At 38.6% G+C, this 25,278-nt stretch overlaps 1 protein-coding gene across 1 annotated transcript in view; it reads right to left on the reverse strand.

Moving 5' to 3' along the window:
- Nucleotides 1-25,278, reverse strand: part of itga9 (integrin, alpha 9) — an 86,862-nt gene that overhangs the window by 51,265 nt on the left and 10,319 nt on the right. The window contains exons 3-14 of the mRNA XM_053620637.1: nt 18,167-18,273; nt 12,216-12,339; nt 10,017-10,084; nt 6,194-6,323; nt 6,017-6,102; nt 5,834-5,896; nt 4,201-4,338; nt 3,865-3,970; nt 2,479-2,573; nt 2,105-2,195; nt 1,550-1,595; nt 1,255-1,409 (exon numbers count right to left, since the gene is read on the reverse strand). Coding sequence (XP_053476612.1) covers nt 1,255-1,409; nt 1,550-1,595; nt 2,105-2,195; nt 2,479-2,573; nt 3,865-3,970; nt 4,201-4,338; nt 5,834-5,896; nt 6,017-6,102; nt 6,194-6,323; nt 10,017-10,084; nt 12,216-12,339; nt 18,167-18,273 — 1,209 coding nt within the window. The remainder of the gene's footprint in view (nt 1-1,254; nt 1,410-1,549; nt 1,596-2,104; nt 2,196-2,478; nt 2,574-3,864; nt 3,971-4,200; nt 4,339-5,833; nt 5,897-6,016; nt 6,103-6,193; nt 6,324-10,016; nt 10,085-12,215; nt 12,340-18,166; nt 18,274-25,278) is intronic.

Here is a 25,278-nt window from a genome sequence, read left to right on the forward strand (position 1 = left end):
CGTGGCTGGTTGATGACGGAGTGATGTTGCTTCCAATTCCGGATAATGACCTCAGTGGTGCTTGCTGGAAGATTCAGAAGTTTTGAAATACGTCTGGATCTGATTCCATCAATATGTTTCGCAACAATAAGGTTGCGAAGGTCTTGGGAGAGCTCTTTGCTTTTACCCATCATGAGATGTTTGTGTGACTCCTTGGTAATGAAAAGCCTTTTTATAGACCATCAATTTACTAACCCAGCTGTTATTAATTTGCACAGATAGGGGGTATAATTACTGATGGATTTCAGCTGGTTCCTTGCCTTACCTTGCCTCGGAGAACGGCTTTTTCTTAGCGTGTTTGATACTTTTTTCCTGTGTCATTCCACTTTATTACACATAACTTTATTTATGGACTTGCATTTGCATTCCATTCGCATGCATCAAACGGTCAGGTACAGCAGATGGACTTAATACTGCTCCTCACTTGAGCTGATATTGAAAGAAAAATAGGCTTAAGTCCAAGGTCAAAATCACACATAACTGAGACTTGTCTCTCCACCCCATGTCTGTAATGCTAACATACAGTAACTGTCTGACGAGCAGAGTAAGTCTGTAATTACAACCGAGGTCCGAACACTCGTGCACTATTTTATTTATTAAATCCTCACTACACGCACATAAGTCAACTCTGAATGCAGCACAGACTACAAAGCTAAATCTTATTGTCTCGTCTGAAAAATCAACAAGTGAAATCAATAAGTGACGCAACCACATGCAAGCAATTAAATGTTTTCAGAAGGCAATTTTGTCAGTTACAGTAAGAATATTTAAGATACTGAATAGTGCCAAAACAGTTGAATGCTCAGCAGTAACCAGCCCAATTGGAAAACAAACAAGTCAGGTTTTAGGAACAGAAATGTCTAGACAAATAAATAAACGTAAATGCTTGTTTTTAGAAGAGAATTTGAAGAGAATAGAAGAGAAGAATTTGCAGAATTTGCAAATGTCGCAAATACTCTGTGACTTTTTTATTAGACTGTTTAGTAGTTGTCATGGAACTAACCTGGTTGCTGGTGTGCAGCTCTAAGCCACTAAACTGATTGAAGCTGAGCTGAGATAGCACTGAAAAAGTACTTCTGCAATGCAATACAGAATGCTGAACTACACCTAGCAGCCAGGCTCCATTCTTTATTGTCCGAGGCAAAATGCAGCCTACTTAGATTACTTGTGCGAAACACTGTGCCACTTAAAATAGCTGATCAACACTTTTCTCACCTATCCGTCCCGGCACTTGTTTCCCACGGAAGCGCATACAGATGCTGACGTTAAAGCAGTTGAGATGCTGTGGACCTTCATGACACTGAGGCACAGTAATGTTTATGGAGGCCGGCAAATAGATGGACACGTCCACTGTGATTACTGATTTCGACCTATTCACACAGCAAAAAAAAATTAAAAATCAGAAGACGTACTCATGAGGAAGTGGACAGATGACAGGCTATTTTTTATGTGACTGTATTTATTTTGGTTCAAGTATTAGGACATGCTGGATCAGGAGTGCATTTCTCACCTTAATAACACCACACTGTCTGCCATGAATGCACCGATTGTCACATCTGTATTGGAGCAGACATTATTTAGGCAGGTTACAGACATTTTCGAAAGAGTTTTCTTTCGGGTTGGAGTGTCCACAACAATTAAAAAAAAACATTCTGTATTCCAGGTTGGGCCATAATACAAAACATGTCAGAGAGCAACTTGGGAAATTAAGCCATGACTATATTTATAGCTGCAAAGAACATTAAGAATTAATGTCAGATACCTTTTCATTCCTCTCAGTAAAATAAAAACATGACCACAGAAGTACAGTCAGACATTGTTTGGGTGATTAAGCAGCAGTGTAGTTTTATATTTTAAAGTTTTAATTTAAAATATTCATATGATTCTTATTGTGATGTTATATATCAACAGAAGATGGTGACATCTCTTTAGTCAGAAATATCTACTTCAGTGTCAGATAATACAAGTGTGTTTTTTTCTGGAATTTGTTCTGGCTTAATGTGTTGTTGTGAGTTCATTTTAAATATTAATCATGTCCAGCAGAATCTGTTAAGTTTAGTCAAACCTGGATATCCGTTTCCGTCCATGTCCACGTTGCCAGATATTGACTGGCCAAACATTTGGATGGCTGGATTGAAACTTCGCCCAGACAACCTCTACAAACACAGAAGAAAAGGTACTACTCATATCAACATATGTCTAGTAATAACACAGTGAGAGAATTTATGGAAATGAAATAAAGAGGTGTTCTTTGCAAATGGCTTGTAAATTTCTCATTAAAGCTACTAAAGAAAACTGCCATATTCTACATTCAGATTACTGAATATGTGTATTTTTTCTGCTTGCTGACTAATGAAGGTAGCCAACATGAATGTTGATTTCATAATCAAGAGAATCATTAACAAATTTAGACTAATTATTTTAGAGTAGTGAGGTTACCATTGAGTACTTGTTGACTATTCCTTTAGCATCACCATGGTAGATGTACACTGCACCCCCAAAGTCATCCTCTTTGGGCGCTCCTATCGCCACATCTACAAAACATGCAGATGTGAGTGAGAAAACTAGAGGAAATAAACACAGAGAGGAAGTGCGTGTGTGTGAATGTGTGCAAGAGAGAGTTTACAGCTGTAAACTTAAAGTTGTGCTTGCTTTAAGAGCCACTCTATTTAAAGTCACTTACTACACGATTAAGTACTGTGCCTGTGTAACTCTTCATCAGAGATGAAGAACATAGCACAAAACAAAAAGATTATTTAACATTATAGCAAAACTTTCAGCCATAAACAGTACACACTAAAACATGCACAGCTGTTTTAGAAGCTGCAGAAATCCCAGAACTGCAAATATACTGAAACAGATTTACATCATCTATTCAGCCAGATTGTAAGCTATCAGAAGTGATACCTAAAGGAGATAAATATACTAATGCCTTCTTATAATTTCAGCAGCCATAATGCCTTCGTTATCAGAACAATGGGTGTGGTAGGGGGAGTCCAGCATGGTACAGTATGATGACATTCTTGCTCAACAACACCTGATCACCAGGTTTAATAAGCGTGTTAGAGCAGGGAAATAAACTGTGTTTGACTTGAGATGCGGAACCCTGCCTTATGAGCTGCTTTTATGAAGCATATTCAGAGTGCTATATAGCTTTGTCTCCCAAACAAACAGAAAAACACAGATAACCTGATGCTAACAGAAACCAATGCATCTTGTGCTTTCAGCAAGTGAAAAAGAGTTATCATGGTGGAATTTAGGGCAAATAAAGCCTTTAAAAAATATATAATATGTCTGTTCCTGATTAAGAACTGTTTTTTATTTTTTAACTTCATAATAAAAGTTCCGGCACAGTTGCCGTCTCACAGCATCAGGCTCCCCAGTTTGACCCTGAGCTCAGGATACTGTCTGTGCAGAGTTTCTGTGCATGCTCTACCCCTGTTTTTATGGGTTTCCTGCCACCTCCCAAACACATGCCGATAGGTAGGTTGGCTATGTTATACTGCCCCTAGGTGTGAATGAGAGGGTGAATGTGTACGAGCTTTGTGCCCTGTGATGGACTGATGCCACATTAGGTGTACACACTCCCTCACAACCAGTGTTTCCGCGATAAACTTCGGATTCACTGGGACCCTGACCAGGATAAAGCACTTACTGAAAATGAAGGAATGAGTGAATGAATGAAAGTTCTCAACTAGAACTGCATTTATTGCCTATTCGGGATTTATAAATGACTTCTCAAAAAATATCATGAAAATCAGCCTTAAAAGAGAGTAGCTTAAATGAACTCTGTGTTCTTTTAACACTGAGTGTGCACAATCTGACCTTGGTACCCGTCATCATCGATGTCCCCAATGGCACTGATACACTCTCCGAAATGAGCATTGTATGCGTTGTCCCCATTCAAAACCATCGCCTCCTCCATCACCCCCTGCACATTAATCACAATTCTGAGTGATTTTATAGATCATACATAAACAACTAGACTTTTAACATATACATAAGACAAGATTACATTGCATACAATTAGAAGAACATAAAAAACACAAGTTTAATTTACATCTGAGAGTGCTTCAAAGGCAGCTTGATACTGTTTAGCAGTGCTTTCAACTGTGTATATATTGTTTATAATAATGTTATCTTAGGAAGGACTGAACTCACATTGCCCCTGCTGATGAAAACAGACACCTGGCCTTCATCCCGAACCTCACTGAACATTGGTGCTCCGACCAGCAGGTCTGAGAGTCCGTCTGCGTTCAGGTCAACTGCACACAGTGAGGAGCCAAAGTAAGAGCCCATCTGAAACCAAGCCAAGGCACAGAGCAAGACAGCTCTGATTAGAATTCCATGTAATTATCAAATGAACTTTCTCAATACATTCTGCATTAGATAACTTAAAATACTGTATTAAAATACCATATCATAATGCCTTCTGAAAGCACAACCATTAAAAAAAAAAAAGTATATGTAATGTGTCAGAATCATACTCAGTTAACAGTGACAATATCCAGCCAAAAATGTACTAGAGAAAAAAAAGAGAGAGAGAGAAAGATGTTACTTTTAAATGTAGATCAAAGTGAAAAAGTGATTAAATTAAGCTAATGTCATCTTTTCATGTGAAAAGTAACTTTTATTGCTTATCTAAAATTGTTAGAAGCTTATTTCCATTTTAAAGCAACTATGCCATTTTACTTTAATACATAATTCAATATCGGTACGTTTGAAAAAAATGAAGAAGAAGGAAAAGAAGAAGAAGAAGAAGACTTTGTCACATATACATCATAGCATAGTGAATTTCTTGTTTCACATATCACAGCTTGTTAAGAAGCAGAGAGAGCGCAGCGTCAGCTATGATACAGCTCGCCTGGAACAGATATGGTTAAGGGCCTTGCTCAAGGGCCCAACTCTGGCAGCTTGGTGGTGTTGGGGCTTGAACCCCTGACCTTCTGGTCAGTAACCCAGACCCTATGTACTTTGTAGTTTGCTAATGAATTAATCAGAAATAAAATATGTAAATTATCAATATTAACCATTAGCTAGAATTTGACTTGCTAATTACATTAGCTACTGAAATTGATGCAACTCTAACCTGGCATCAGTTTTAAAAACAAACTTAGTTAAATATAGCCAGTTAATGTTAGCAAATTATCTAAACTTACATTTTCTCCAATTAGATGGAGTTCATGCCTTCTATGAAGAGGCATGTTAGACACTTCAATCCAGTGGCTTATCCATATTCAAACGCACACTGATAGCTATAGTATGATGATGAATTGACATTTTTTTCTACACTGATGAATTTTGGATGCTACACTGAAATGACAGGATGCTAAACTGAGCCCATTTGATTGATATATTTATGACTGGATGAGAGAAAAATATATTTATAAAAAGTATTCTGAAGGTTTCAAAAAAAAATGTAAGGAAAGAAACATAAGTTTTTTTTTTTTTCTCTTGAAAATGTAATTAGTAAAAAGTACATGTATTTTACTTTCAATAATACTCAAACTATAAATATGGCCAAAATAATACTTAAGTATAATAATGTTACAGAATTACTCAAGTAGTTTTTCCACCCCTGTGCATACTACACGTGACTCAAACTGAAATTTCTTTTAGGTAATTGTTTCCCTGCATTTGATCTTCAAACTACACTTTTCATAAAAACTGTGGTTCGTTAGTACAAATATTTAACTGACCACTTGTGCTTAGGTTTGTGCTAGCAAACATGGTTGCTTACATAAAATAAGAAAATGGTTTTAGGCAGAGTTATAGTAGTCTATATTATACCAACCAGTTTGCCTGAGGCTTGAAAGACCTTCACAAGCGAGACACCATCAATTCTGAAGACATAAACCTACAACAAAGGAGGACATGAAAGTGTCAGACTGAACAAGAGAAATGTTTCCATTAATGCAGTGTATGTTTGCTATACAGTTAAAACTTCAGACATGGAGAGGAAACAGATTCCAATTACTTTTCCTCCACCACCATCCTGAGGTGCACCGGCAGCGATATCGATGGCAGTAGGTGAGGAGAAGTGACCAGCTGTCACTGCATAGCCTGAGTGCAAATCAAACACATTAATTAATTACAGTTCGTACAGATTCAAAGTAGGCACTTATTTCTTATGATAAAAGAAGCTAATACACACCCAGGTAACTGTATCTTTGAGAATTCAGCTGATTTTTGTTGAGGCTGTATTGTGTACTGGAGGTGATATTGAACACTTTCACTGTTCCAGTCCAGTAGTATGATCCAGGTGCTCCCATGACGACCAGCTCCTGGAACATACACAGAAAAAAATATAATAATAATAATAATAATAATAATAAATACTAATAAGCACTGGGTTTATGCAGTTTGCACTAAGGAACATCTGGCACATTTTTTATTTAATTTTTTGCTGACTGTATTCTGACAAATATCTTTTGCTAGATATTTGTCTCCCTTTTCTCCCTAATGAACTGAGGATTTTCTGAAAGTGAAGAGCTGAAGATTGGAAAAAAGACCAGGTAATGTTATTTCCAATCTTCAACTCTCTAGCTTCGGTGAGCCTGTGCCCACTGTAGCCTCAGATTGCAGTTCTTGGCTCACAGGAGTGGAACCTGATGTGGTCTCCTGCTGTTGTAGCTCACCTGCCTCAAGGATTGACATGTTGTGCGCTTTTCTGCTCATCATGCTTATAAAGAGTGGTTATTTGAGTTAACGTAGCCTTACTCTCAGTTGAACAAATCTGACCATTCTCTTTTGATCTCTCTCATCAGCAAGGCACACCCACTATAGAGACTGCTGTGTGGAAAAAATCCCTAGAGATCAGCAGTTTATGAAATACTCAAACCAGCTCATCTTGCATCAGCAAGCATGTCATGATCAATGAGATGACATTTTTCCCAATTAACAATATGAAAATAAAAGAAAGGTAGACACAAGAGTTAGATTTTTCTGTAAGTGGCAAAATTGGGCATCCATATTGGACTCTCTGAGAGACAATCTCAGTCCAGAAATGGGAATAAATTTAGCAAAGAAATTAATGTATCATGCAAAGTATTCGGCCTGCTCTGGGGAAATAGGGTGTCCACCAATATTAGTATTTTTCCAGACAATGTGATACAGCATAATTAGTAATAGGCTGATCAACTAATTATGTGACCTTATATAACCACCCATTCTTTTATCTCATTGTACTGCTACTGGGAAGGTAATGTAATGGCGGTAAGCAGTAAGCGACCCAAACAAAGTCAATTTAATCTGGGTGAAAAACAGCACAGGGCTATTCCCATTCTGCTGTTTAGTTAGGTTTTTTTTTTTTTTTTTTCCCCCCCCAAAATTACTGTTATCTCACTCAACTGAGCACACATGATGATTCTATGATTATTCTATGAGTACTGAGCACTTCATTACTATACGTGTCACTTGGCAATTTAAAACAAAGAAAAAATATGGGACTGAGGATTTATTATCATTGTGTGCTGTATAATGCCACAAATGGTTATTCAATGTTGTTGTTGGTTTTTTTTTGTCTGAGAAGAAAAAACACACACAAATGGCAAATGTCGTGGAGGTCAGTCTTGCCAATCCAGCATCAGCGTCCAAATGACTGAGTGGCAGATTTCTTACGTGTCAGCCATATGGTTTAGATGCTTAAGGCTTGATGGCTAGTCAAGATGTTAGTACAAGGCCAACTGATGATAAGGTCCAACAATGACACATCTGTGAAACACACAGACAGCAGACACTGGAGGAATGTGACTGTTCAGGGTTTAGACTTTCACACTGCAGAAAATGTCATCTTAACAAGTGAAACTCTCTTGAATATGGTCAAATTGATCTAGTATTTCCTGTTATACTGTAAGATTACAATAAACCAAATATAAGAGTATTAAACCTAGACATTTTTATTAAATTGATTTCAGAGGTGGGTAGTAACTCACTCATTTATTTCATTACATTTACTTGAGTAACTTTTTTTTTTTAAAGTACTTTTAAGAGTACATTTAACTGGCCATAATCATACTCTTAATCAAGTTCATTTTTAATCACAGAAATGTGCTTTTACTTCGCTACATTCTGAGGCATTTCTCCATTATTGTTAAATATTAATGAATATATGTAATTTTAATAATTATTTTGTATCACGTATAATGAGGCCACGAGTCTTGGGATATGCTGCAGTGATCTCAATGCGGACGCAACAACCTCTCACTTTTTAGTGGCTCAGTCCTGGAAGATAATGGCCGAAGAGGGGGACGAAACGAGTTTGTCGAAGAAGGCAAGACATATACAGACACACACACACACAAACAAACACTTACTCTCTCTCTACACATACTTTCTCTTCTGTTATGTTCTATAGTCTGTTCTTTTGTTCTCTGCTGTCTTGTTTAAATGCAGATGCTGACAAGTCTTGTGAAAATAAAGACAGTCAACTGTTGGGAAAATGTTTGTTTTTTGGGGTGTGTGTGAGATTTTGTGTTGAAAATGACAGGTTCTATGTTGCTGTACCCATCACAGGACTGGGATATGCTGCTTCATTTTGAACCCCGGTTTTATATCATATAAACAGAACATAGACTTTCAAGGAGAGGTGTGACTTCCAGTTCTCCATGTAGTCTGAGATTCAGGAATTTCTTTTCATTTTAATCAGATCCAAAGTAACTTGTAACTTGCTACTTGAGTAGTCTTCTCATTGGATAGTTTATTACTCTTACTCAAGTAATTATTATCATTATTACTTTTACTGTTACTTGAGTAATTCTTTTTATAAGTACTTTTACTTGTATTTTGTCTGTTTCACTTTGATTAATTTCAAGCTTTAAATTTTCTTATTCTATTATCAGATTTTTTTGTGCTTATTTCTAGGAATAAATACTTAAAATTAGAAAAAGTATCTGATAAGACTTGTTCTTGCTTGATATGTAAAAAATGTCTGGATAATAATCTTTTATTTGGTTTCCTGTAATCTTATAATAGGAAATACTAGATAAAATTGACTATATTCAAGATATTTAAATGTGCTAACATGCCATTTGTTGCAGTTCAGTCTTCACTGTGAATGCTTAAAAACACACAAAGATGTAAAAAAAAAAAAAAAGTCTTCACCCATGCTTATGTAATCAAATTATTCATGATACAATTATTTAGAAACAAAACTGGAACTGAAATCTGTAGATGACATATTAAGCATTAAGAACAAAAAAACTGGACTATTCAAAAATAATTAAGACAAAACGGGACAAGTTGAGTCTATAAAGTGTCTATAAATGATCTACTATATATCTATGAGCTAAAACAAGCTTAAACCTGACAGGTTTTTGATGGACTATTGCTCAATTGAGTGTATAACGTTGGCCAAATAAAGTGTTGCCAAAATATTAAAAGCACACTTATACAGGTGACATGCATTTATGTCAAATACAGATAGAAGTATTTAGAGATCCTCTGATTAAATCCATTTCTGACCAATTTAATCTTTGTTTACAAAAAGCAAGTGCAGCTTTGATCCTATTTGGACTCATGATGGTACTGATAAATTGGCTACAGGGCATCACTTCTGTCAGATTATGTTCTGGTAGCAATTCCAAAATTCCACTGGGCAGCAATTTCCTCCATCCATGTACATCAAAAAGGCTTCTGGCTGCACTTTAAACAAAGAAGTGAAATATTCAGAATGCATAAAAAGGGCCCAAGAGGGAAACATCCCAAACTTCATTGTGCCTGAGGGTGAAAATATTGTAAGCGATGATAAACACAGCTTATCAACATATTGTCATGGACAATAATTGGCTTTTTTATTCATAGAAAACCAGCAGACTGTACACAGTCTGAACATTAGACATGCTAATGGGTCTAAAGAGAGAACAGAAAGAATGCTATACACAAACATTGGAAAACATTAATCATTACAAGAAACATTACAAAATACACATTAGGGACACTGTAAACACATGGTGTACTTCATATGCACTGCTACTGACCTCCGTGAAAGCTCCTGCGATCCCTGCCTGGCATGAGCCATGTTCTTCCCCATACATCTTCTTATGATCTGCAGGGAGAGGGATACAGAGAACGAGTGATGGATAGAGAAGGAAAAAAAATACCAGCAAACCTCAATATGATTTCGCTCTGTGCCTGAGCCAGCAGTTACTGGAGTTCTTCCTGCATTCCATATGGAGCTAGTCAAAGGCTCAGGACCATCCAAAAGGAATCTGGGGGCTCAGACGCAGACTCAAACAACCCAACAGCGCCACACTCAACAAAAACTCACACTTAGGGAGCGTTGTCGGGGGCGGGGGTAATGCTGTGCGCTACAGTTACAGAAAATATTAGTCTTGGATCTCTGCAAAATATGCTATGCACACACTCCAATCCCCAGTGTGAATACTGACTGACCAGGGCAGATCTGGAGTTGTGAAGAGAAACGGAAGGAAGAAAGCGGCTGCCTGAGTGACCCATCAGCCAAACAGCAAGGGATTTCTGCTTTTGGGAAAAAAAACTTGCATGCCTTCCCACTCTCTTCAGAGATCCATCCATCCATCCATCTTCTATACCACTTATCCTCTCTTCAGAGTTTTGAATCTCAAAATCTAAAAATCAGACACCCTGGGCTCCTGGAATGTGAAAATGAAAAGCTCATGGAAGGGAAATTATGTGAAATAGTACAGTAACATCTGTCAGGAGTGAAATACAAGGTACAATGGAGCTAGGAAATATTGCAGCTTAAATTTTTTACATTGAACTGTAATACTGCGCTTTGCCGCTTTAGCTTATAATTTAAGCCACACTTTGAATGTAACAACAAATTAACTTTTGGTGACGCTTATTGAGGGATCTTCATCTGTGACAAAGAGAAAACAATTTATTCTGCAAGATGTCCATCAGCACCATCCTGTCATAGTCCAAATGTTTCCTCTACAGCCATTGCTGAGGACATTGAGCCTCTAATGTATTCTTTCACCAACTGCAGCAAGACATAAACTTCTTTGTGCGCACACAAATAAAAAGAGCCTCCACACTCCTTGTGCCACATCTGGACGAAACCGTTCGTATTTATCTAACATTCTTCTGGAATGAAAATATTATATCAGACATCTGAACGTCAAAGCATATCAGTTAACCAGTTTGGAGAAAGTTTGAACTAGAGGGCATGTGCCATTATTAACAGCATAAAATTACGATCGTGTCATGACGCAACTTTTGAACTTAAATCTGTCTAATTCATCCTTTCTGGGATGGGACAATATTTTCCAGGTATTCCAAGAGTCAGAATCTGCATGAACACAAAAAAATTGAGAAACCAGCATTCCTCTTTGTGTTAAATAAACAGGTTTTGTATTCTTTTCAGTTTCAAATTTCACAATGTATCAGTTCAAAGGTTGATTTATAAGCTACAAAAAAACTCAAGATAGATCCACCCATTCACTTTACAGCAAGTTAACCCTGCCGATTCACTTTACAGTAGGTTAACCCCACCCATTCACATTACAGCAAGATAGCCTGACCCATTCACTTGACAGCTGGTTAGCCCCGTCTAATGTTTAAAGCCCAATGTTTAAAACATGTTGCTAATCTAATCTGTTTAGAATAATTCATTTCTTATTGCTTTCTGAACAATGCACAATACAGGGCTGGCAATGTCAAAAAGGTACTGCTGGAGGACATTTCAAGTACATTGGACCTGACAACAGAGCTGCAACTTGTAAGTAGTATTACTTCATATAGTTCATAATAATTATCTTTTCACTATTATTAAGTATAAACCTGATTATGAGGCAGTATTATCTAATGATGTATGTTCCCAAAATGATAATGCTAGTTAACAAGTTTCTACCTGGAAAATCTATTTGCTAATTCGATAATGATAGAATTAATATTCCTCCAGAATAGCATTGGACAATCAAATGCCATTATTTATCTCTCAGTGTTTCCTACACACTTCTACACATTACAGATGAGGACGTGGAACACCTCATTTCAACTTTGAGGCAACCCTCTAATGATCAAGGTCATTTACTGTATCTTAAATACAAAAATAACAAAAACAGCCTTGTCTAAATCTGTGGGATAAAGAGAGGTTGGAAAATCGTCATGTAAAAATGAATTATGACAAAATAATGCAGGATTTTTTGCAAAACCAAATATATGTTATAAATGAAATCCAAAAAGCCATAACATACCTTCATAACATGGAATGAGAGCCTGGGCCCTGCCTTGTAATGTTGGTTGGATCAGAGAGCAGTAGCCATGTGGTAGGATGTGCTCTGATTCATAGTACACATTTTTCCAGCGATGTGCACAGGCCTATGGATAAAACAAAGAAAAAGGATTATTACGCAAATATAAATGGGTTAACAATAATCACAGAGTTGAGTACACCGTCTGGTAAAGGACAGCAGAAGAGCTACTCACTCTAACATAACAGCATCAGCTAGAGATGCAGTGCTCTCATTTGCTTCCCACCCATAATGTGACAATTACTTCTACACTATGGTTGGAAAATAGTTCTTACTCACAAGTGGTCCACTCGTTTGACAACTGAAAAGTCATTCGTATCACCAAAGCAACCATAGCAAAACAGAGAAGCACTCATTATTTTTGTCGCTTTGTTTGCTATTGGATTCCATCTTATTTTACGTCAGCTATCAGGTGGAGCCCTAAAACTATATTAATGTACCAGAATGATCTAAGGGCTGAAAATGTTCACTTTTGGAACTTTTATTTTTCACTATATACAGCCAGAGCCCGTTACACCCCCAGTGACACAATATCAAAATCAAAATTGTTGCCGTTGGAACTGTAGGAGTTAGGCATCAGCGTTTTTCGTCTTATTTCATTCGGTATATCCTGGGTTTTTTTCAATCAATACTAAGTTTACTATTGTTTGACTTGTCAAACATGCTGATAACAGTAATGGTAAATGATCAAATTTACATTCTTATAACTGGAGAAAAACAAAGCACAGCAAGATTTGTCTGGCCATAAATCATGGCTTTGGTTCTGAAGTTTCAATAGACCTAACATCCTCCTTATAATGTCTAATGTCTCCCCGGTGACAGTTCTTCAGAATATTAACCTCAGCAAGTGAATTTGTGCAGGACAGAGAGAGTTCGCACTAAAGATATGAGAGATACCAATGGTGGATGATGGAGAAAATAATAAATACGAATTCAATATGAGATAGAGAATTAGAAATAGCCAAAGAATTAAGTTCTCTCATTGAATCTGAGTGCACGTCCTTAACTCACCTCCCACGCAATATCAGCCATTTGATCCCAAAAGACTCCCCTCTGTTGTCCTCATTAACATTGTCTACTGACAGCAAACACAGTTTTTCTCCTCTTGGGTTTCAAATAAACATTCCTCTGTCGTGTGAAATAGGGGGCTACAGAGCAGTTTTCCAAGAACAGCAGGAATAGAAACACATTAATGTGGTAATTGCTGAGAATACTGAAGACAATAGTGAGATCAGATTCTCGTTGAGAAGTTCAACTTCCTCTCTCTCTCTCTCTCTCTCTCTACACTATGGATACTGTGGGTCTTTATACAGACCACCACAATCCACTGGAGTTATAGAGATTATGGACACCCACACAAATAGAAACACGCACAAACACACACAGTTAAACAACTGTGGAATCAGAGAGCTGTGTTGTTCAGCATAAGAGACCTTCCGGTTTATTACATACTAAGAACTTGTTAAAATTAAATCAAGTTATTGAATAATAAACTGATGAAAATGGACCATGAGAACAATATTGACAGAGTTAGTGCCTCAAATACCTGAAAATCACAAAAATACAAGAAAGTAAGCTACAATATATGAATTATCTGTTTAAAATTAAAGTACCTCTATTATGCTGTATAAAAGTGCCTAATGTTATTTTAGAGATCTCATACAATAGGTTTACATGCATCCAAGGTCAAAAAACACTTTCATTTTCTCATAATTTACATTGTAGAATCACTTCTTTTTCTCTGTGTCACAAACGACCGCTCAGGGATCTGTTCACTCTAAACTCCTCCTTTCAGAGAGCCTACTCTGCTCTGATTGGTCAGACTGGGTCTGTTGTGACTGGTCTACTGCTTACAGCGCATGTCGGAAAGGAAACGCCCATTACCATATCTGAATTTCATGAATGTCATTGGTTTTACCTTACCAATTCGAGCCTGAGTCCGATAGTGATACATCAGAAGATCAACCCGAAACACCATCGCAAGCACGATGAGAACAGGACGTTTCTCAGTGGTAAGTTTGCATGTACTTTGACAATAACATGAGTTAGCTGGTTAGCAGAGGCCTACAGCTGTGCACTGGCTATACACATATACTATGCATTTGGAACACTCAGTAGAAAATATATACATAAATAATTAATCAAACTTATAGGTTGTGATCCAGAGGTGCAAGATGGTCCAAATAAAGTGGACACGGCCCTATCTTTAATGAATAATCGTTTCGCAAATCCCGCATTGACTGGAACAGGAACACAAATGAAGGTTGAACTGCATATCGTTATAAAAATTCATTTTAACCACTGACGCTTTACATCCTCATCCTTTGGGAGTCCATGCACAGGGGTTTTGCTTTTGCAGTGCAGACAACGTCTTCTAGACATGAACCTAACTGTTTCAGGACACAACTACTTTAGTGTAGTGTATGAGGGTGGATCAAAGTACATGTTGTTTGTGAGCAGCCAATGAAAACCAGAGGTGGGGTTTTTTGTTACAAACCTACGTAGGTTAGTACAGGAAGTAAGTCTGGAATTACTGATGACTCGTTTCAGCTGTTTAGAATCGGTTCCTTCTTTTGGGAGTCAATAAATTCAATTGTTGTGCATTTTGGTTTTTGAAACTTTGCAGACTTTTTACATTCACAAACAGCTCTATAACACACTACATGAAACGTAAAATCTGAAAAAGAATAAATAGTGGTGCTTTAAGGCTAGCAATCACAGTTTAGCCACTTAGCTATACTACTGTTAACTAGTGTTTCTTGGCTTTAAATCTGGTTAAAACATGTCACTCTGCTTTGCTAAAATAAATGAAGATATGCTTTTATTCCAAAACATTGAAAGACAAAAAAATGGGGGGGGGTATGTATAGGAAGCCATGCGAGGCTTCTTTGCTGCTTCAGTTGAATGCTTTTACAGTAAGTTGAATAGTAAGGTTAATGATACTGTAGGTTTTACTGTGCTATTAAATATAGCCACAGCAGTGTTACTGCATATATATATATTCAGATACTTTGGTTCAGTATCATTTGTCATTACATGTAAATGTTTTTCCAGTAAATATCATGCGGGCTACAGTATCGAACAATACAACATTCAATTCAATTCAATTTTATTTGTATAATGCTGTGAACAATGGACATTGTCACAAAGTAGCTTTATGGAAATATATAAATTCCAGGTATAAATTTTAAATGTATTAATTTATCCCTAATGATCAAGCTAGAGGCAATGGTGGCAAGGAAAAACTTCCTGAGACAACATCAGAAAGAAAGCTTGAGAGGAACCGGACTCAAAAGGGAACTCATCCTCATCTAGGTGACACTGGATAACATGATAATAAATTATTTCTCTTCTATAACTGTATACTATATAGTCACAAAGTGCAATTTTGTAAACAGGAAATTTTTCGCTTATGAGCAACTTATAAGTATGAGCATCAGAGTCATTTCTGAATTCATTACTGTTTTAATTAAAACTTTTATAAAGTATTGCTGGTGTAAAAACAGTAATTTATTGTAAAAATGACAGAAATTCTTTACAGTGTGAGCTGCTGTGAGTTGCCCTGTAATAGTAATTGAGAGTCAGCATTTTGCCTGTGGTGCCGGGTCGGAATTTGTCAAGCATCATGTCCTACCTTGGGCACAAAAGAAGTTTCTTATGTGACTCAGCAACTTTGAGTGTCACGTTGATGTGCATAATAAACTTCTTTTATTCTCATAATATGTCTCTAAAACCGAGCAATATCAAGTCCTGAATACTTGGCCTGTACCCTAAACTGCATAGTGAATATTTTATCACTACATCATTCGTGTCATTAATATTAATTATAATAGTAAGTAGTGTATATAATTATAATTAATCGTGTATATAATTATAATTATAAGTAGTGTACATTATGCAATTTGAGACATAGCCTTTATGAAATGTTCTTAAATGTTCTTATATTATAAAAGTTATATATGTCAAAATATATCTACAAACTACATCTTGTAGCTCTAAAATAAGTAATAGGTAACTACAGTAAAGTAAGCAATAGAACTCATTTAGTGGTCTTACTGATTCATAGTGGTACACATACAGCTCTGTTTAGTAATGAGGATTTTTTTTGCTTGAAAGATGTAGTACTCACTTTAATCATGTTTTAATTACATTTTACAATGAACTTATGGCACCCAGACTTTCTTCCACTTTAATGAGAATGTTTATGCATTCCCATTTTTCTTCTTTGCCAAACTGACAGTGTTGGAGGCAAATACGCTCCACATGAACATCTAATGTTACTAAAATATATTTTTTTAAAAGGTTCAAATGAATCCCCTCATTATGAAAACAAGAGTCTGTCTTGTTCAAGGATGTAAACTATCACAAACTAGACAGCAGTTGCATAATATCTAAAATGTACTAGTGGAAGGAAAGAGTATAAGAGTTCTTGTTTTGCTGACAGTATCAGAGGCAACATTGCGTCCTGCTGTCATGTTTCAACTCCTGCTGTGATTGGCCCAGAGGGGTGATTACTATGGAGATCTCCCAAATAACCATTACACATGCAGAAACATAACCAACACCAATTTCTTCAGTTTATCGTAGTAACTTCATTATTATAATATATAACCATCATCAGTGTTCCCTAGACTTCTGTCACTCGTCACAGCAGCAGAAGGTTGTAGCATGTCCTTCAGTGGTTCAGAGAGTGCTGCAATTAACTCCCTTTAGACTTACGATCAAAGTGTGCGGTTGGTACTCTGGAGGCCAGAGAGAGTCTCAGGCTTTCATCACCCGCTGCAGGGCGTTGCATGTGAGACATAACAAGCCCTCTGCCCTTGAGTGGGACCACCAGGATGAGAGCCAAACCTAAACAAACCCAGTCAGCTGCCCATCAATTCTCATCAACTCAAATGATGGGAGAGAAAAAAACAAATCTGTCTATTCTGAGACTCCAGTTTGTCATCACAGGACAGTGGCCCTTCTTTAAATAGCAAAAACAATAAGTATATGTCAAGTGCAGAGTGAAAAGCTTTTGCTGATCACAAGAATTGATTTTGAAACATGTACTCAATGCAAAAGACATTTGCATGTTTCCCCCCCTCAAATATACAATATACCATAAAGCATAATTATGTTCATGTTCACACAGTAGCCTCACTGGCCCAGGCTACCAATGTGTTTTTAAGTCCTAGTAAAAAAATTTGAAGAATTTGTATTTATACGTATTTTACTTCACAGTGAATTAATATAAACAAGTGTACAATCTGCATAATTACAGGTAGCTTTCCTATTTAAAGATTTAAATTGATCTTAACAAATCAATATAAATACAAATAACACACAAAACCATTAAAAAACCCCACATGTATTGGACATCATATTTAATTCTTAACTTTAGGCATTCGTAATGTGAGGACTGGGTTTATGTGTCGCATTTTATCTTGGCTGTTACATCCAACTTTACATTACTGATTTGATTCACACAATACTGCTGATCCCTGAATCCCATAAATAAGTGCTGGCAAAGGTTGGGTTTAGTTCAGCTGGATTCACGTATTGCATTTCATGTAATATTTTCATAAGTCTACAGCCCATTTTACACCGATAGCTTTACAGCCCACATGTGTTGGATCATGAAGCAGTCATATCTGTGGTGCTTTCTTGCACTGGGTTAGTAAATATAGTGCTTTGTTTAGACGTGTGTGTAAATGGAGTAATGGAGTGGCTTGTGTGCTCTACATTGCAGAGAAGGAAGCTAAATTTGAAACTTTCTTAATTTAGCTATATTGCCACTTGAAGGGTGTACTGATATTTAAAGTGATTTCTGCCAATTAAAAATATAAACTGATAAAGAACAGTTTTGATGCCATCATAAAACCATTTCATTATTTTTTTCCCAAAGAACATACCAGAACTCTTCCATTGGGTTTGTCTTGTCTTGCCAGACTGACCCCCATCCACTCATCATCCCTGTCCCCTTGGCATGTCTTTCCACAAGACTCCCTTTTCTTGTTACCTGAAAAAGACAGAAGGTTAAACAATCTGTTAACATACTGTTATTACTAAGCTTATACACCATAATAACATAGTGAAACATTACACAAATTCTAGTTTAGTATAATAGGTAGCCCTTAAAAGTTTGTTCTGGAGTTGTTGGAATTGGTAGGCTAACTCTGAACACCACAACTCTTAGGGTTCTAGGTCCCCAATCCTGAGCTCAGGTTACTGCATGTATAAGATTTCCCATGTTCTCCCATGTCCACATGGATTTTCTCTTGATTATTCGGTTCCCTCCCATGTGCATCACTGCTCAAATACATGCCATGTAGATTTGCCCCTTGTAGGTTTAAATTAAATTGCCCCTACAAGTGAAAGAGTGTAGGAATGTGAACAATTACGGTGTGTTGTGATTGAGTACATTAGTTGCTATAAGGACTCTTTGTCCAATATTTCACTTGTAATGTTGCTAAAAGGCAGATGGAGCTGGCCAGTACCATGTCAGGGGATAGATGTATAAAAAAAGATAGTCTAAGGACACAGAGAGGTTATTATAAATCTGCCTTGTAACAGGAAAGCCTTGTTGTGTTCCAAGATGGCATTAAATAAAGCATCTCGTAAGTAAAGAACATATGTAATAGTATCCTAGGAAGTTTATCCAAATATATATGACAGCTTTAGAACTATGTAACTGTATTCTGTTATAGAAAAAAAAACAAGATATTTTAGAAAAGAAATAAGCAAAAAGCATGGAGTCAATTTTATTGATAGTATGAAAAGTAACTAACCAACTAAAAAGATTTAATCATCAGGGCCCAGTTGTTCAAAAAGTTTAATCTGGATCAGAATGATCCGGATTTGAAAATCCCATGTTTTGCTATCCAGGATCAAGTAATCCATCTTTCTTTTGTGTCTGTTTTTAAAAGCAACATTGGATTGGATCACGCAGATCCAGATACAAACTTTTCAAGGTTACCAAATCCGGATTACTGGTGGTCTAAATCAGACTACATATCACAATGTAGCCTATTAGCTATGTAAAAAAACAACAGGTAGATTAGCCAGCATGGGGTCACTTTAAGTGTTTTTATTTGAAGAGACAGAAAACGGCACAGTAAAACAATACAAAGATCCCCTTCCTTTTTCCATTTCTTTTAAACAGTCAGACCCCTCATCTGACCCACAACAAATAAATACAAACAAACAAATATATATTATTCACAAATATTGGAGGAATTTTGAACACGTTTTAAATCATAAAAAGTCTAAATGTATATATATATATATATATATATATATATATATACTATAGTTAATAAAATAAGACCATTCAGAGTTCTTCATGTGTGGAGAGCAATAAGGGACGCAATTCTACTAAAAAGTTTTGAACAACACATACTGAAGGTTTGATCCAGATCAAGAGCAAGATTGGATTACATGATCCAATCTGATTTCAGAATCCTTTTTTTTTCTTTTGAACAACCCATTTTCAACATTTGATCTAAACCGATAGCCGAAATCCGAACTTTTTAGTAGGATTAGTATACCCCAAAAAATAAGGATTATCCCGATCCCATCAGAAAGGTGGATTCAGAGAGGATTTAGAGAGTGTAAAAAAACCTTTAAAACTGATAAAATAATACAATATTTGTATCCTGTAAAATATACATTTATTTATATTTTGTACTTGATTTGTTTAACCGTTACAGTGATAGTGGATAAAATATACATTAGGCTACCAATTAAGCCTTTCAGTACAGTAAAAAGAGACAAAAAGATGGTGTCCCCATAAATAATCCCTGAAACAGCTGTCAATATCAGACAAAAATAATATATTTAACTTTATCTGTCATTTGTCACTGTATATTAATTACAATGCTGGCTAATCTACCTGTTGTTCTTTACATAGCTAGTAGCATACATTGTGATATGTAGTCTGATTTAGCGCACTAGTAATCCGGATTTGGTCATCATGAAAGGTTTGTATCCAATGTTGCTTTGAAAAACTGATATAAAAGTAAGATGGATTACATGATCCTGGATAGCAAAACATGGGCATTTTAAATCCGGATTATTCTGGTCCAGATGAAACTTTTTGAACAACTGGGCCCTGATGATTAAATATCATCATAAATGTTAGGATTGGAGCATCCAAAATGATTTAAGTTATGTAAAAATGATTCGAGTGTTTATTATACTGTCCAGGCAAGATGTCAGAACAGATGTTCTAAATAAGACTATCAAAACGGTCTTATACGCAAAACCCCAGTATAAGCACAAAATGTCCACTTGAAGCAAACTGCTGGCACCATATTTGACTCATATTTGGAAATAAAATAATCAGCTTTCAGATATCAGAGGCAGATATCAGTATGAGTCAATAATCAGGACACAGCCTCCTCTTTGCTTCAAAAAAGGCATCTCACGTGCAAATATTTCTGTTGAGACTCGGCCACTGGAGCACCTCCTTTTTCTGTATGACCTAGGGGCAGATTGCAATCATACACTGGAGAGCAAAGGTGAAGGCTTGCAGGACTGCTGCTATTTGCTTTGGCACCGATTACTACTCTTCTCACAAAACAGATTGCCTACATCAGCATGGAAATCATCAGTCTAATGTGGGTGAAACGCCTGACAGAACTCAGCCCAACATTTCTTTTGCACCATAGATTTAATGATGGCCCGCAAAAAAAGATAGTTATAAATGCACAAATAAGCTAAGTTAAGTTCAACTGTGGAACCTGACAACATCAGGACTATTAAGCATGATATCTGATAGCTAACAGCTGCACCGTGTACAAAAAATACATCTCACTGCTCCTATCTAGAGCAAATGTCATGTGGTTGAGGCAGCAAAACAAACCCCTTTAGAATTCCTTCAGTAGGATATTGGGTATTAGTTCAAATGAGGAGTAAGGAATGATCATCAAATCTCTAGCTTTGCTTTCCAATGCAATCTCAATAACAGACATGTTTGTTTTCTCATGGGTCATGAGGCACTGCTCTTTGGGGTTTGAGAGTAGCTCAGAGTGGAGGAGTGTCAGTATTCGGCCCAAAATTGGACCGGGTCAAATGGTACAGGCAGTGTAAGGCATAGCAGAGTCAAAGGAAGGGAAGGGGGATGGTTGTCAGCCCACACTCTCTGCTTTGATCATCAGTAACAGGTCAGTAACTTGTGAAGCAAGCTGGATCAAACAACATTCTCTTGAATCAAAGGACAATAGGCAAGTCTGTTTTTTTTTTTTAAATGCTGCTAAAACTTAGCAAGAATGACTTAAACCTGATTTCATCCACACATTTCATCCAATATTTTTTAAATCACTTTATTTTTTATTTTTTTTAATTGCTTTTGACTCGGGACAAACAATCCACACAACTGCTGAACTCAAATAGAGATGTGCACATAGTCATGTGGATTATTAATAATACACATATTGGGCTTCATGTATCTAACTGCATAGGAGCAGGTTTATTCATGAATCGTTTGTACGAGCATTTACACAAGAAATTTGATATTCATGAAAATCCTGTAATTTTGGAAAAACCTTTGAATGTTACTCAAGCTGAGTGTGTGTAAATTGTAAACCATGACTGATTAGCTTCAAATCATATAAATCGTGATGAGTTACTGCACCTTTGTATACGGATTACAGTGTCAAGCTTAAACACCTTGTGTATTTTTGTCATGATCCATCCAGGAACCTGTGTTTCACTGTTTTTCCCTTCCCCATATTTCCAGTGTTTTCTCTTCCTCATGTTTCTGTTTCTGTTTCTGGATTTTGAATTGAATCATTGGACTCACCTGTTCCTCATCAGCTCACCAATCAAGCAGTGTATATAAACCCCGGTTCTTCAGCCACTCATCACCAGATTGTTCAGTCTTCCAGTGCGGTACACTGCCAGCCCTACTCGTGTTTGCTTTCTGTTACGGTGAACATTTTCCTCATTGCGTTATCCTGTGCTCATAGTGTGTTTTCTCTCCCTGTGTTCCAAGAACACAACTCACACTGCCTGCCTGCTCACTCACAGCTCACTTCCTGCTACGCCCTGCCCCACCTCGCCTCCCTTGTGGCACACCAGCTCTACACTCGGTTCTCACGCCACCGACCCAAGTTCAAGCCCTGGCCTCGACAACACTCAAGCTCAACACTCCAGCTCACGCCCCCCTCCCCCGATCTCTCACATTGTAACCTGTGTTCGAATCCAGACCACGACCACGCTATTTCGACACAGCTTTCTCACACACCCTCACGTGAATGCATCCTTAATTAAAACCCATTTGATCTTTACCGCTGTGTCTGTGTTCTGCATTTGGGTTTCCTTGTCCCTATTCCACACAACAGAACAATCTGGCCACCATGGACCCAACAGGGCCAGCCCCCCTGCAGTCAGTCCTGTTTCACCATAGTCTTCTCCTTGGTCATCAGGAGCAACAGCTTCATGCACTCACAAAGAGCCACCAAGCCATGGTGCACCAGATTGGGCTCCTTACTGAGCAACTAAACCTTGTCCTCAGCTGGCCCAGACACCCTCTGCTCCCCTACCCAGTCAGTCAACCCCGTGACCCTCCCTACTCCCTCTCCCGGACCACTTCACAGGGAGGCACATGTTCAGGACCCAGAACCCTACACAGTTTGGGATAGGCAGCCAACGCTGTGGTCCTCCATCTCCACCTTCATTGCCGAACTGCGGAGGGTTTTCGACCATCCAATCCAAGGGAAGAAGGCTGCCAAATGCCTGCTCTCCCTCCTCCAAAGACCCTGCAGTGTGGCAGAATACTCTGTGGAGTTCCGTGTCCTGGCTGCCGTGTCTGGGTGGAATGAATAGGCACTCCAGGGTACGTTCTTGAGTAGCCTCAAAGAACAAGTGAAGAAAGAACTAGCCCTAAAGGATGAGTCAGACTCCTTCAACATGCTGATTTCCCTTGCCATCAGGCTGGATAACCACATGTGGGAACAGTGCAGGAAGAGAGCCAGTCACTCCCACGCCTCTGTAGCACCTCATCCATCTCTCCACTCATCCGCCAACCCTGCCTGGAAGCCTCAGCCCAGCCCCCGGGCTCCTGCCCACTCCCCTTGGCCTGTAGAAGAGTACCAGGCCCAGCTCAACCCTGCCACGCATGACTTAAGATTCAAGGCAGGCATATGTAACTACTGCAGGAAGCTTTAGCACTTTTTGGCAACCTACCCTCTCCAGCAAAAAGGGAAGGCTCACCAGTAAAGCAGGGGCTACTGCTTAGTCAGACTTCCAAGTCATCAGCCCCCCTACTCTTCCTCCAAATTCAAGCCACCCTGTGTTACAACAAACTCTTGGTACCCCTGCTCACTCTAGTCAACTCTGATCTGTCGGCACTGATGACAAATTCCTGGATACTGAGCTGGCCGCTCAGGCAGGGGTCCCAGTCAAACTACTGGATTCCCCCATCACAGTTAATGCCCTAGATGGTAGATTCCTGGCCTGCATTACCCATTGCACAGCCCTACTGCTCCTGGTTCTTTCCAGCAATCACTGAGAGCAGATCCAGCTTAATCTTATTTCCTCCCCGTGTACGCCACTGGTGCTGGGTTACTCTTGGTTACAGAAACATAATCCCTAGATTGATTGGTCAGCTGGGAAGATCACCAACTGAAGCTCCTTCTGTCATTCCTCCTGCTTGTGATCAGCCCTTCCCCCCACTGAGGGCTCCAATTGCCCGTTGGCCTTATCCCCACCCAACCTCTCGGCCATGCCTACGGAGTACCATGATCTGGGAGAGGTCTTCCGCAAGGACAGAGCCCTCTCCTTACCACCTCATCGGCCTTATTGACCTGCTCCCTGGGGCCACCCTACCATCAGTCCGACTGTACACCCTGTCCCACCCCGAGAGGGAGGCCATGGAAAAATATATAAATGACTCCCTTGCTGTTAGAATCATCTGAACTTTCTCTCCCCCCTAGGTGTCAGTTTCTTTTTTGTGGCCAAAAAGGCTAAGTCCCTTTGCCCTTGCATTGACTACCGAGGTTTAAACAATATCACCACCAAAAACAAGTACCTCCTGCCCCTGCTTAACTTAGCTTTTGAACCCTTGCATGGGGCCAGCATTTTTAGTAAGCAGGACCTGCGTAACGCATACCATCTGGTTAGGACCCGAGAGGGGGATGAATGGAAGACTGCGTTCAACACCCCCCTGGGCCACTTTGAATACTTGGTCATGTGTTCAGCTTCACCAACACCCCAGTAGTGTTCCAAGCCTTGGTCAATGACATCCTCCAGGACTTTCTGAACTGCTTCATTTTTGTGTACCTTGACGACATCCTGATTTTCTCCAGAACACCCATCAAGCACACCCACCATGTTCATCATGTACAACAGCAATTTCTAGAAAACTGCCTGTTTTTTAAAGCAGAGAAGTGTCAGTTTCATGTCCCCACACTCACCTTCCTGGGGTAAAGAGAGCAGACTGATCACATCTGACCTGGAGAAGATCAGGGCCATTGTCAAGTGGCACAGGCCCACCACCCTGAAGCAGCTCCAGTGTTTCCTAGGATTCACCAACTTTTACCGCCACTACATTAGGGACCAGGTAGCAGGACCTCTCACCAGGCTCACTTCCACATCCACTTCTTTCGAATGGACCCCTGAGGCAGAGGCTGCCTTCACCACACTCAAGAAGCTGTTCACCTCTGCTCCTATGCTCACCCAACCTGACCCCTCAAGGCAATTCATTGTGGAGGTGCATGCCTCCAATTCAGGTTTGGGTGCAGTGCTCTCTCAACCTTCGGCCCCAGACCAGCAACTTCACCCATGCTCCTTTTCCTGCCGCCTCTCCCCCGCTGAAAGCAACTACGATGTGGGTAATTATGAGTTGGTTCCCGTTAAGCTAGCCCTGGAAGAGTGGAGACACTGGCCTGAGGGACTGGATTGGACAGATCATAAAAACCTAGCTTATATCCAGACTGCCAAATGCCTCAACTCTCGCCAGGCTCGCTGGGCCCTGTTCTTTGGGTGGTTCAACTTCACTTTCACCTACTGCCCAGGCTGTAAG

The sequence above is a fragment of the Ictalurus furcatus genome, chromosome 3 (genome assembly GCF_023375685.1).
Source record: "Ictalurus furcatus strain D&B chromosome 3, Billie_1.0, whole genome shotgun sequence".
In the NCBI taxonomy this organism is placed as follows: domain Eukaryota; kingdom Metazoa; phylum Chordata; class Actinopteri; order Siluriformes; family Ictaluridae; genus Ictalurus; species Ictalurus furcatus.